The sequence below is a fragment of the Chiloscyllium plagiosum genome, chromosome 5 (assembly GCF_004010195.1).
Source record: "Chiloscyllium plagiosum isolate BGI_BamShark_2017 chromosome 5, ASM401019v2, whole genome shotgun sequence".
NCBI classification, from domain to species: Eukaryota; Metazoa; Chordata; class Chondrichthyes; order Orectolobiformes; family Hemiscylliidae; genus Chiloscyllium; species Chiloscyllium plagiosum.
Window position 1 is genome coordinate 60283110 of NC_057714.1, and position 14442 is coordinate 60297551.

Consider the following 14442-nt stretch of genomic DNA (forward strand, 5'->3'; position numbering starts at 1 on the left):
AGGCCAATGAGAGAATTCTAGCTGGCCTGGTGAAGCCTTTATTGGTTTTTCAGTTGCCTTCACTAGCTGTCCACCACTTTTAGACATGGTCATTCAGCCCCTGATCTGGCCACGCTGAAATAAAGTAGCAGGAAGCCCAAGAGATCCCTTCATACCCAAATCTCACCGCATCCAATCAGCTTTTGAAAATCCTAAATGTGGATGCTTTAACTAGCCCTTTATAAAAAAAATCTCTCTAGTTCTCACACATTCTTGTCACTGCAAAAGCAGTTGTGTGATAAATACTAACACTAAATCAGCATGCACATAGCAGCCTCCTTAGTTATTTATATACACGTCCTCAACAGAACAGAAGCACAAATAAAATTTCAGACATCTATCACCATATTTATTAAAACTTGTGGCAGCCATTGAGACCAAACACCGACAAGTGTTATGCAGTGATGAGGAAAACTCAATTACACTGTAAATTCAACCAGGTCTGAATATTTACTTGGCAGAGGAATAAATTAATGGGGTCCATCAGCTCACCATGAAGAGGCATCCATCCATGAGTAGCTCGCTGTACAGAACAGAAGCCCTGAAGAAATGAAGGCTGGCCAGCTTTCCCTACCACTTTGACTTGGGAAAGGAGATGCAAGGGCATATTTCAATAAAGCTGAAACTTTATTGCTGGAACAGCTTTGATCTCCAGCGTCTGCAGACCTCACTTTCTCCTCATATTTCAATAAAGCCAGTGCTAATGAATGGACACCCACTGGCTATATATTTTGACCATGGGGCAATATACTTAATTGGTCTGAAAATATTTGAATTATTGGAATAAATTGAGGACATCCACGGACAAGAAAGAAAGGAAAACATCTGCATAATAATGCTATATCTGTACAAGATATTACAAACGAGTTTTCATAAAGTTTCTTTAAATTTTGGTAAAATAGCATAATGAAAAGGAGGATGTGTGGTTTGTTATCAGTCCAACTCAACATCATACCAATGTAGCTTGATTTCCCTAATGATTGCTGGACCAGGTCAAGTTGTATTAAAAATCATCAGTTCAACACTTGAACAGAAAGAATTCTTTTGTAGCTCAGGCCTCTGCCTCACCTCCAGTTAGATTAACAGAACCATATGTCCACCATAAGTAATATCCAAAAGCAGAAAAACTAATTAAATAAATCAGACCTGTGCGGAAAATTACATCACAAATCAATTTAAAATTATTACTTGGGCACAAAATAATTCAGTCTTCTTATCCAACAAAACCAGAGACTCTGATTAAAAAACAATATTTGGTGTGATCCTTAATCCTGAACTATTCCTGAGTCAAGAACAAACCCTTCAAAAGTTATTGCTATGCATCAATCTACACTTCCCACAAAGTGTGTAATCTTTGTGCAATCTGCAGCCTCATAGCTCGGCATATCCCCTACTCAGCCATTCAACCATCAAGCCAAGGCACCAACCCTGATTCAATGGAGAGCGCAGTATGGAATGCCAGGAGCAGAACGAAACATACCAAAATAAAAATGAGGTGTCAACCTGGTGAAGCTGTGAAATAGGGCTATTAGCATGTCAAAACAGCATAAGCAGCAAATGATATACAGAGCTAAGTGAGCCCACAATCAACAGATCAGATCTAAGCTCTGCAGTTCTACCACATCCAGTCATGAGTGGTGGAGGACATTTAAACAACTCAGTAGAGGAGGAAGCTCTATAAATCCTTTATGATAGGTGAGTCCAATAAATCAATGTAAAAGATAAGGCTAAAGAAATTGCAGCAATCTTCAGCCAGAAGTGCTGAGTGGATGATCCATCTTAGCCTCCTCCAGTGGTCCCAGTATCACTGATAGTAGTCTTCAATCAATTCAATTCACTCTACTTGATTTCAAGAAATGGTTGGAGGCACTAGATCCTGCAAATGCTATGTTTCCTGATGACCTTCTGACAACAGTACTGAGGAATTGTGCTGCCGAGCTTGCCTGCTCCCCTAGCCAAGCTCTTCCAATACAGCTTCAACAATAGCATCTACCCCAACCATGCAGGAATTGCCCAAGTATGTGCTGTCCACAAAATGTGGTCAATCAGTGTCTACTGTTGATCATCAGTAAGGTGACGGAAGGTGCCATCACTGCTATCAAGTAGCAGCTGCTCAGCAATAACCTGCTCAATGACACCCAGTTTGGGTTCCATCAGGATCACTCAGCTCCTGACCTCATTGCAGTCTTAGTTCAAACATGGACAAAAGAGTTGAATTCCAGAGGTGAGGTGAGAGTGAAAGCCCTTGATATCAAGACCACATTCAACCAATTGTGGCATCAAGGAGCCCTAGCAAAACTGGAATTAGTGAGAATTGGAGGGGGGGCAAATTCTCCACTCATTGGAGTCATGGTTCAGTGGTTAGCACTGCTGCCTCATAGCACCAGTGACCCAAGTTTGATCCCACCCTCAGGCAACAGTCTATGTGGAACTTCCACATTCTTCCCTTGTCTGCTTGGGGTTCCTCTAGGTTCTCCAGTTCCCTCCCACAGTCCAAGGATATGCAGCCTCGATAGTTTGGCCGTGATAAGTTGCCCAAAGTGTCCTGGCATGTGTCAGTTAAGTGGATCAGCCACGGAAAAAAAAAGGATTATAGGGATAGGGTAGGGAGTTGATTCTCGTAGGATGCTCTTCAGAGGGTCAGTGTGGACTCGATGGGCCAAATGGCCTGCTTCCACACTGTAAGGACCCTATGATTCTATACCTAACATGTAGGAAAGATGGTTGTTGGAGGTCAGTTATGTAATTATGAAGTTCCTCAGGGTAGAGTCCTAAGCGCAACCATCTTCAACTGCTTCATCAATGACCTCTCTTCCGTCATAAAGGTCACCAATGATTGTACAAGGTTCAGCACTGTTAGTGACTCCTCAGATACTGTTTAAATGTAACAAGATATGAACAATATCCAGGCTTGGGCTCAAAGTGATAAGCATCATTCGCACCACAGAAATGCCAGGCAATGATCATCTTCAATAAGACACAATCTAACCACTGCCACTTGACATTTAATGGTGTTACCATCACTGAATCCCCCACTATCAATACAATTGACCAAACTCAAACTGGACTTGCTATATAAGCACAAGAGCAGGTCAGATGCTAGCAAGTAACTCATGATTCCCACAACCTATCCATCATCCATAAGACACAAGTCAGGGGCGTGATGGAGTACGCTCCTCTCCCTTGGATGGCTTCAGCAGCACTCATGAAGCTTGACATCATCCAGGACTGGTGCCACATCCACAAGAATCCACTCTCTCCACTGCCAATGCTCAGTCACCCAAGTGTGTACTACTCACAAGATGTACTGTAGAAATTCACCAAAGCTCTTTAGTCAGCACCTTCTAAACCCACGACCACTTCCACCTAGGCAGACAAGGACAGCAGATACATAAGAACTCCTTCACGCAAGACCCCCTCCAAGTCATTCACTATCCTGACTTGGAAATATATCTCCGTTCCTTCACTGACACCGGGTCAAAATGCTGAAATTCCCTCCCTAATGGCATTAGAGGTCAACCTACAAGACATTGACGGCAACAGCTCAAGAAGGCAGCTCAGCACCACCTTCTCAAAGGCAAAAGGGGCATGCAATAAATGACCGGCAATGCCCACATTCAATGAGTGAATACAAAAAATGAAATGTACATCTGTTCCATACTACACCCAATGTAAAAACATCATAAATTGTATAATGGCAAAAACTTCTCAAAAAAATGTTGAACAGTTTTTACAATGTTCTTACACTGTACTATGTAATTAGATGTCAGACTGTTGCTGCCAATTTTCAAGATTTCAAGTTCAGTAACTGAGTGAAGATACAGATGATCATGTCAAGTCAAAAAACACAAAGAACTCAATGAATTTACATCAAAAGTTGAAAACAAATGTCCACTATTTATAGTATGTTACATTTCACAAGGCATTAATATCTTGTTTAAAACTACAAGATAGTTTAAACTTGTAAAACTTTGGGTCATTGCACTTAAAATAAATTTTCACTTCCTATGAAACACTGTAGTGTAAAAGAAAACATGATGAACAAAGTCAATTACAGCTACATGTCATCCTGAAAACCCAACATTTACTCAAAATTGGGTAATAACGATTCTTGATGCTAGGAAGTTGTCTATAGCCTGTTCTGATATAATGCGATGATTGTTCCTGTGCTATCCCACGTTATAAGAACATCACATAATAGCAGCACCATTTAAACCAATGGGACCAAAACCACCATGTAGCCAATACAGGGAAAGAAAGTTCACGTTTTACAAATAATGGTTTAAATTCTTTAATCAAGTTACAGCCAATTCGTATTGAAGAAACATGCAATAAAGCAGAACTGACTGTATTGTTGGTCACTGTGATTATATCACTTTTCATTCTTCCTGCTTTTTCCCAGGCAGTCGGCTCCTGGCGGGGTCTCTTGTGAAGATGAGGGCTGCTTGTTAGATTGTTACTTTGTGCAGCAGCAGAAGTTGGAGCGGAAATAGAGAAGGTGATGCTGGGTTTAAGCAGCAGACTTTAATTCCAGTCAGACCCAATGATTTTTAATCTGTGACTGTCACAAGGGAGAGATTCCAGAGACATGGTGATTTTAAAAGAGCCTTGTCTAATCAGTATGCATTATACTGTTTTTGTAACACACATCCACAGAGCCTTTTATACAATTTTGCACCAAGGTTTTTTCAAAATAAAGCTTTGTTCTTGGAAATGGACAAGCTTGGGTACAACAAGACGGGCAGATATTACCAATCCCCAGTTGTCTGTTGAGTGCCTGAGAACGAGCCTCATGAACCATTGCCATGCTGTGCTAAAGGTACTTAGATGATGCCTTTGTTCCCCCCTAAGGAGTATCCTGATTGTTGCAGGTTGATACTGAATGCATAGTGAGATATTTATGTTGACAAACATAATTGCATTTATATAAAATCCTATGTTTTAGAAGAATTTTGCACATTATACTAGAAGGTTTGTCATTGAGAAGCATAAAGCTGATGGTCAAGAGTTTTGTCAAAGAGGTCAGCCTGAAAGAAAACCTTAAGAGAAAGAGAGTCAGAGTTTAAACGAGGGAATTGCAGAACTTATGGCCCACAGTCTAAGTCACTAATATACCAGGAAGAAGAGGGTCCTTCCCAATGTGTGGTGATCTCTGGTTTACACAGATTCTGATCCTGTGTGTTCTTGTGTTATGTCAATTGCATAGCAACATTACCTGCTCCACAGCAATTTTCCTAGTTGAGAGATTTTTCTGACTTCTTTCCAGCTGCAGGGTCCAGAAGACCTTCAAATTGAAAATAGCGAGATTGTTTCAGGGGTGAGTTTACAATGAGAATCCATCCTTTTATACAGCTTCCCCCATTATACGTGCACTGTTATCAGTGAGAGATTCCGTGACTCTCGGGTTGGTGTTGGAACTTCACTGTGGATCTGAATCAGTGTCCATCCATTGTTCCGAATCACCTCTACGCTTCCTGATCACCTTTTGGCCACTGACTAAATTTGTTGGTTTCTAGTAACGTGTGTATTTTATCTCTTTTTAATATTTCATTATTATGTCTGCCAAATGGCTAAATGAGGTTTCCACCACTACCTAATGCTTGACCATGTGGTGCTATCTTCATCTTGTCACTCCAGCAGGAGTCATTTCTCCTGTCCACTTCTCTTCCAATTCAGAGCTTATGCTACCCTGGTCCATTAAACTATTGTTATCTCTTCACAGATACTGGCTTGTTCGTGACCACAACAGACCAAATGGGCCTAATGGCCTTTTGCTGTGCTATAGACCTATGTTTGACCAAAATTCTCCAAGTTTCTTTCTTTAAAGATTATAAAGCATTGAAAAAAGCCACAGGAGGAACAAGCATGAATTAACACGAGTATTTTTCTACCAGATTAAATTTTATACAATATTTAAGACGTAATGAATTGAAATGCAATAGTATTAAATACAATTGTAGTACATTCAAAAGTCTAAAGCACAACCATTAAGACCAAATAAATGTAGTCCAAAGAATACTGGAAATGCAAATCTAATTATATAAAATATACATCATGAGAGAAAGGATGTTGAATCATTTCAGAGGGAAAACTGCTATTGCAATTAATTATTCAGATTCAATTCATCTTCTGACAGGAACAACCCAGGAAAATGAATCTAAACATCATCCATATGACATGCTCTGATTGAAGATTAAGTGTCTTCTCACTGCCAATCAATTTCCAGCATCTGGCAGCTTACTTCCCACAATTTCTTCGCTTTTTCATCATCCTGGGCAGCTTGTGAGCAGTTTGCACGCTTACAATCCCTGGTTTGAAAAGGATTGAAAAAGGTGTTTAAATTTTCCATTTAGTCATAACTGTGAAACCCTATTATCAACACATACCTCATATCCATCCTAACAATCCCAATTTTCAAATGAAACAGATAACTTACTCCCAATTCTGTGGGCGGCACGGTGGCACAGTGGTTAGCACTGCTGCCTCACAGAGCCAGAGACCCGGGTTCAATTCCCGACTCAGGCGACTGACTGTGTGGAGTTTGCACGTTCTCCCCGTGTCTGCATGGGTTTCCTCCGGGTGCTCCGGTTCCTCCCACAGCCCAAAGATGTGCAGGTCAGGTGAATTGACCATGCTAAATTGCCCGTAGTGTTAGGTAAGGGGTAAATGTAGGGGTACGGGTGGGTTGCGCTTCGGCGGGGCGGTGTGGACTTGTTGGGCCGAAGGGCCTGTTTCCACACTGTAAGTAATCTAATCAATGGCAATGTTCAATTGATAAAAGCACAAATTCTGATTGGGAACTGGGGAGAAAAAGCTCTTGCTTCTTTCCTTACAGGATATTGTAATATTCAACTTGGCCTCTCATGTAAGGAACTTCACCATATAATAATGTGTACATGAGTAGTCCCTCAGAACAATAAAATACTTTATGAGCATGTGATAATGTGGGGAACTGTTGTACTGCAGCTGTAGGTTAATGCAGAAAAAGGTACCAAGTTGCAGTACAAATAACTCAATTTGTTCTTTAAGTACACTTTCACACCCAGTTACAGTTAGTTGCATTTATCCAACTTGAAATGCTGGAGCCCTGCTCTCAACACCTATACTGACTTGCACACTTCAAACAATATACATTGCTTCCGCTGTTATGAAGTACAAGACAAGAACATAAATCAACTGATGGGGTTAAATACCTAATTCATTCCTGGTACTTGCATGCTGGAAATGTTATTTGTCACTTATAGTTGAGGTCTGAATGTTGTTCATGTCTTGCTGCATGTTACACCAAAGAAACTGATTAGTGAGCCCTCTTGTGGCATGGTGGTAGTATCCCTGCCCAAGACAAGGGAGGTGAAAATGTGTTGCTGGAAAAGCGCAGGTCAGGCAGCATCCAAGGAACAGGAGAATCGACATTTCGGGCATAAGCCCTTCTTCAGGACCTTTCCAGCAACACATTTTCAGCTCTGATCTCCAGCATCTGCAGCCCTCACTTTCTCCTCCAAGACAAGGGAGGCCCAGGTTCAAATCCCACCTGCTCCAGAGAGGTGCAACAACATTTCTGAACAGGCTGATTCGAAAAGTAGGTAAAATGAAAACAAAAACTAGTAGTCGTGAATGGTGCTATCCACCCTGTCTATACCTCTCATGATTTTGTAGACCTCAATCAGATTCCCCCTTTAACCATAGTCTTACTCATGAAAATAATCCTAACGTATTCAACCTCTCCTCATAGCTAGCACCCTCCATACTAGACAACATCCTGGTGAACCTTCTCTGCACCCTCTCCAAAGTATCCATATCCTTTTGGTAATGTGGCAACTGGAACTATACGCAGAATTCCAAATGTGGCTGAACCAAGTCCAATACAACTGTAACATGACCTGCCAACTCTTGTAGTCAATACCCCATCCAATGAAGGAAAGGATGTCATATGCCTTCTTGACCACTTTACTGATCTGCGTTGACACCTTCAGGGAACAATGGATTTGAATACCCAGATCTCTCTCTGTCAATGTTCCCAGGGACTTTCCCATTTACTGTATAGTTCACTCCTGAAGTGGATCTTCCAAAATGCATCACTTCGCATTTGCAGGGTTTGCACTCCATCTGCCATTTCTCTTCCCAGCTCGCCAACCTATCTATATTCTGCTGTATTCTCCGACAGTCCTCTTCACTATCTGCTACTCCACCAATTTTGGTGTCATCTGCAAACTTGCTCATCAGGCAACTGATACCTTCCTCCAAATCATATAGGGCCCTATCACGGATCCATCTGGAACACCATTGTCATAGGTTTCCATTTTGAGGAACTCCCTTCCATACTACTCTTTGTCTCCTTGCCCAGCCAGTTCTCTATCCATCCAGCTAGAACACCCTGGACCCCATGCAACTTCATCTTCTCAATCAGCCTCCAATGGGAGCCTTATCAAACGCCTTACTAAAGTCCATGTATACGACATCTACAGCCCTTCCCCCATTAATCAACTTTGTCACCTCCTCAAGGAATTTTATTAGGTTTGTAAAACAGGACCTTCCCAGCACAAAACAATGCTGCCCAATTAAATAAGCCCATTTTCCTCCAAACCGGAATAGATCCTATCCCTCAGTATCTTCTCCAGCAGCTTCCTTACCAGTGACATCAGGCTCACCAGTCTATGATTACCTGGAGTATCCCTGCTACCCTTCTTAAACAAGGGGACAACATTAGCAATTCTCCAGTCCTCCAGGACCTCATCATGTTCAAGGATGCTGCAAAGATATCGCTTAAAATTGTAGCTATTTCCTCTCTTGCTTCCCTCAGTATCCTGAGGTAGATTCCCATCCAGACCTGGAGATTTTTCTACCTTAATGCCTTTTAGAATACCCAAGACATCCTCCCTCCTTATGCCAATTTGACCTAGAGTACTCAAAGATCTATCCCCAACCTCAACATCAGTCATGTCCCTCTTCTCGGTGAATACCAATGCAAAGTACTCTTTAAGAATCTCACTCGTTTTCTCTGACTCCACGCATAATTTTTCTTTGTCCTTGAGTGGGCCAACCATTTCTCTAGTTACTCTCTTGCTCCTTATATGAAAAAAAGGCTTTGGGATTTTCCTTAACCATGTTTGCTATAGATATCTCATGACTCTTTTTAGCCCTCGTAAATCCTCATTTCAGATTGGTCCTACATTCCCGATATTCTTCCAAAACTTTCTTCAGTAGCCTGGACCGTATGTATGCATCCTTTTTCCTCTTAGCTAGTCTCACAATTTCACCTGTCATCCATGGTTCCCTAACCTTGCCATTTCGATCCCTCATTTTCACAGGAACATGTCTCTTCTGAACTCTAATCAACCTCTCTTTCAAAGCCTCCCAAATATCAAATGTGGATTTACCTTCAAACAGCTGCTCCCAATTTACATTCTTCAGCTCCTGCCGAATTTTGCTATAATTGGCCTTCCTCCAATTTACTGCTCTCATTTTTGTCCATGAGTATTCTAAAACTTATGGAATTGTGATCAATATTCCCAATTCCCAAAGTAATCCTCTACTGAAACATCAACCACCTGGCCAGGCTCATTTCCCAATACCAGATCCAGTCTGGCCCCTTTCCAAGTTGGACTCTTTACATACTGCTCTAGGAAACCCTCCTGGATGCTCCTTACAAATTCTGCTCCATCTAGACCTCTAACACTAAGTGATTCCCAGTCAATGTTGGGAAAATTAAAATCTCTGGTTACCACCAACCTGTTGGTCTGACATCTTTCCAGGATTTGTTTACATATTTGCACCTCTATCTCATGTTCGCTGTTCGGAGGTCTGTAGTACAGCCCCAACATTATTATCGCACCCTTTCTATTTCTCAGCTTTGCCCATATTGCCTCACTGAGGGTCTTTTTGAATTTAGCATTGACAAAAGTGGATCCATTAGAAACTGGTGCAGGGATTCCAAGTCCCACACACAACATATAAAAAGGTCTCCAGAGTTTTCACAACTTTGCAAAAATCTTGGCCTCTGCCCCACTTACCCAGCATCAGCCTTTCTAGCTGACCAATGCATCAAAATGGGGAGAAAGTGAGGTCTGCAGATGCTGGAGATCAGAGCTGAAAATGTGTTGCTGGAAAAGCGCAGCAGGTCAGGCAGCATCCAGGGAACAGGAGAATCGACGTTTCCTGAAGAAGGGCTTATGCCCGAAATGTCGATTCTCCTGTTCCCTGGATGCTGCCTGACCTGCTGCGCTTTTCCAGCAACACATTTTCAGCAATGCATCAAAATGTAAACCAATAGGAAATGTTTCTGTATGCATTCAGCAATGTCAGAACAACTTTCTTATGAAGTTTATACATAAATGAGTTAGAGGTATACTCCTTTAAAAAAAAAGTGTTATTAGAATCGCAGAATGTAATAAATATTGATTTTACGCGAAGTACTGCCCAGTTTCTTCTTCCAGTCCTTCAGCCACAGCACAAAAGAGTGTCGTTTCTGCACCTTCTGACGGAGACTTGGTGAAAGGTCGTAGCATTGTCAGGCCAAACCGAACTGCAGGATTCAAATGTCTGCTTAGTTCGGTCCGCACCACTCCAGGATGTAAAGAAAATACCAAAACACCAGCACCTAGAAGAGAAAGTGAAATAAGTGGATTTCTCACAAGGGTGGAATCTCAGTTTCTGGAGGCTGGAAAGCTTGGAGACTGGAAGGGCACTAAATTAGGCCAAGACGTAGCACACTCAAATCCTTCTGCCTTCTTGTCCCCAATGGCATTAAACTTTAGCTGGGAAGGACCATGGTCAGCTTTTGGCTTTGCCAACAATGGAGACCTTCAAATAGTTCTTAACTGGCTACTTAAAGGCCTCACTGCATCAATACTGCATTAACCCTGCCACCAAGTGCCTTTCAATAGCTGCTTTTCCTCTCAAGAGTTTGGGGGGGGGGGGGGGGAAACAATTAAAATTTTAGCTGCTTTGGATACATTATCCAAATAGAAGGGATAGGAGGAAAATGGCATGAGTAGTGGTGGGGGTACGGGATGAGAGCAAAGGCCTCGTGGGCCGAACAGCTTCTAAAACAGTTGGAATAAATCCCAAACAGAAGCAGGGATACTGGCCAGGCCATCTCAGCCCTGGCCTTCCTCTACCTGGATCTACATCCAGTGTTGACAGGCTAACTCTATCCCCACCCCTCAGGACAAATACTGGATCCAATGAGTAAGCCCTTATAAGTAAGGTGGAGTGCCAGGTTTGGAACATTCCTAAACTGAAACTATCCTAACAGTTGGTAACCTCCTTATTCTTCCTACCAAGTGCAACATTACTTACATTATTGATTCATGCAATTTCCCTATTAAACACTGACGTACTTTTACCAGTTTAGGTAGCTGTTCTTAACATACAAGTCTTGATATTCTGATTTGTAGACAACATACTTGTTTTTGTTGCCAATCAATTTCACATGCTTTCACCTTAGTCCTGTGTCGACCAATGAGTTCATTAAGATATTTTGAAAATTTAACATATTGAACCACTTGAAACATTAACTCTTTTCATCTCCAGAGATGCTTCCCAAAATTCTAAGATTGTCCATCATACTGCAATGGAAGGTTGTCAGAATTGGTCTTAACACAAACTGATTTTTGCTGCTCTCTGCAACTGGAGAGCATCCTGGATATACATGGGCTCCAGAAGTTCAAGAAGTTAGCTCACTAGTGTTTTCTCAAAGAAAATTAGGAATGGACAATAAACACTGGCATAGCCAGTATGCCAACATCACGTGAATGAACTTTTAAAAACAAAGTTTAAAAATAGCGTGTTGGAGTGATGTATTTGAATTTAAATAAAGGCAACTGTATTTGCTGTTCTCCAATCCTTCAACATCATCGTTCCGCCTAAAAAATTCAAACTTTAAATTTGTTGGAGAACTGAAGTGCAAATTTATTCAGAGAGACAGTGGGTGGGTAGAACATAGCTTGACAGATTGAGAGTTAAGTACAACTGCCTTAGGAAGGTCACTGTTTTGATGTGGATAGCAAGGACGTAACCTATGGCCAGTGGAAAAGTAACTGGTTCTGAAGGAAAGCAAGAGAGCAGACAGCGAGTCTGAAGTTGTCATAGAGATGTACAGTACGGAAACAGACTCTTTGGTCAACACGTTAAGCCTGAGAAATTTGGAGTTCATTATGAATAAGATTTTCGTGAATTTGAAGGCACTAACAATGGAGAAGGAATGTTAGTAATTACCAATATTGGGATACAGGAAAAGCTGCTGTTGGTGTGTACGTACTCGTGTGTGTGTGGAGGATGCACAGACAGTGGCAGGGGCACAGTACGCACTCTGAGTGGAGATCTTAAAATGTCAGAGAGTGGCTCAGCATCACCACTATTGATCAAGCCCTAAAAGGGTACAATTATTAAACTGGATCTATGGCAGGTGGTGAAGGAACCAACCAGAAGGGAAGTCGACTTGACCTTGTCCTTAGCAAGTCTGGCAGCATCCGAGGAGCAAGAAAATCTATGTTTTGGGCATCAGGGATGTCATTTGGCCTTTTGCCCGAAACATCAATTTTTCTCGTCCTCGGATGCTGCCTGACCTACTGTCCTTTTCCAGCATCTGTAGTCTTCACTTTCACCTTGTCCTTAGCAAGCTAATCTGTCACACATCTGCCCATCCATGACAAGATTGGTTGAGGTGAGCACCACATACAGTTCTTGTGGACACAAACTCTCGTCATCACATTCAGAATATCTTCCACCATGTGTGAGAATACCTAAATTAGATTTTGACAAATCTAGTAATTTAAAAAACAGGACATCCATGAGAAGTTATGGGCCATCAGCAAAAGTGTATTCAATCATAATTTGTACATTCATTGCCCACGTATCTCCCATTCTACCATTACTATCAAGCCATAAGTCAACTCTGATACAAAGCATGGAGGCGTGTATGCCAGGAGCAGCATCGAGCATACCTGAAGCTGAGGTGTTAATCAAGTGGAATTACAGCATATGATCATTTGTGTACCAACTGCAGAAGCAGCCTGCAATAGTCAGGGCTAAGTGATTGCACAACCAAAGGGTTCTGCAGTCCTGTCACATTCAGTCATGAATGATAGTGAACAATTAAACAACAGGAAGTGGAGTTCTTGGGTGTGGGGGATGGGCAGTCATTGAACTCAAAACTTTAATTCTGCATTCTCTCAGCAGATGCTACCAGACCTGTTACATTTGTCCAGTAATGTCTGCTTTTGTTTCATATTTCCAGCTTTTGCAATTTTAAAAAAAATTTAGATGCATTTAGCAGCTCTTAGCCAGATTTTTCTAAAATATAAATCATGAACAAAATATCAAAATGCACTACATGGATGAGGAAAGAACATAAAAGGGGGTGAAATGATGTTTAAATGGAACTCTGGCTTATCCCTATTGGAGGTGAGGGAGTTGTTTGGGCCAACACTGGGAAAGAAAACAAAAATGACCAAGAGGGAACATCAGAGAAAGGATTGTTGATTTTTCTCAACAATCATAAAGCTATTGTAGTAAAAGGCTAAAAGCTTAACATTTGGAAATTTGGGCATAGCCTCAAGCAGGTAGTCTTTGGCTGGAATAGAAGCAGATGGATGTGTAATTAAGGGTGTAGAGTAGGGATCAGAAACTGGGAGTCTAAGGGTGCTACAAGTCCCAAGGTAGCCCTTTTCTTTCAAGTTTTTCCAAGATTTATCCACTATCTCAGTCCACCCTCCTTGATGCATTTCTGAGTACTACTGTCAACATGCAGACTCCACTCATGACTCTAACCTATTGAGAAACGCAGAATGTAATAACGGATTCAGGTTCAGCCAACCCATAACTCAAACTGCCTTTCTCAACATTATTCTCTCCCTTCCTTGTCCTGAACTATGTTCTTTAACTTGGGCATGATAGCATACTCTATACAGCAAGTTTTAAACAGCATCCTCATGATCCCACAGACTACCAATTCCAGTAGAGATTATTAGAGCTACTCATATCATGCAAAACATGCCAATAAGGAGCATCTGGACAGCTCAAACTTGGTGTTTCATAACTTTGCACACTGAGTGAAGGTATTTATGCTATCCTGACCCCCAGTTAAACATTGGTGCTCGGTGACTGACAAGCAGTATTCCAACATATCACACCACTCACTTCTTGTCAATGCCCAAGGAGATCCTGTAACTCTACATTTTTAAATAAAAAGATTACTCTTAGTAATTGGCCCAAGAGAAAAGACAAAGTCAACACACTGCTCCCGAGCTGTGGGACAAGGGATAAGAATGTGCGCGAGTAAGTTGAACCCACTCTTTTGCAGTGCAGAGTGATGGCAAAACAGCCATCCAGCCAACTGAGCTGATACATGAAGTGAAAAAAGAATGGAATAGCAGATTTAAAATTGGAAAAGACAAATAAATT

General features: G+C 41.6%; 1 protein-coding gene across 1 annotated transcript in view; it reads right to left on the reverse strand.

Annotated features, from left to right (window-relative positions):
- Positions 1-3994: 3994 nt before the first annotated feature.
- Positions 3995-14442, reverse strand: part of LOC122549919 (retinol dehydrogenase 12-like) — a 29676-nt gene continuing 19228 nt past the window's right edge. Inside the window, exons 6-9 of the mRNA XM_043690146.1 lie at positions 10444-10636; positions 6249-6347; positions 5255-5323; positions 3995-4600 (exon numbers count right to left, since the gene is read on the reverse strand). Coding sequence (XP_043546081.1) covers positions 4564-4600; positions 5255-5323; positions 6249-6347; positions 10444-10636 — 398 coding nt within the window. The 3' untranslated portion in view covers positions 3995-4563. The remainder of the gene's footprint in view (positions 4601-5254; positions 5324-6248; positions 6348-10443; positions 10637-14442) is intronic.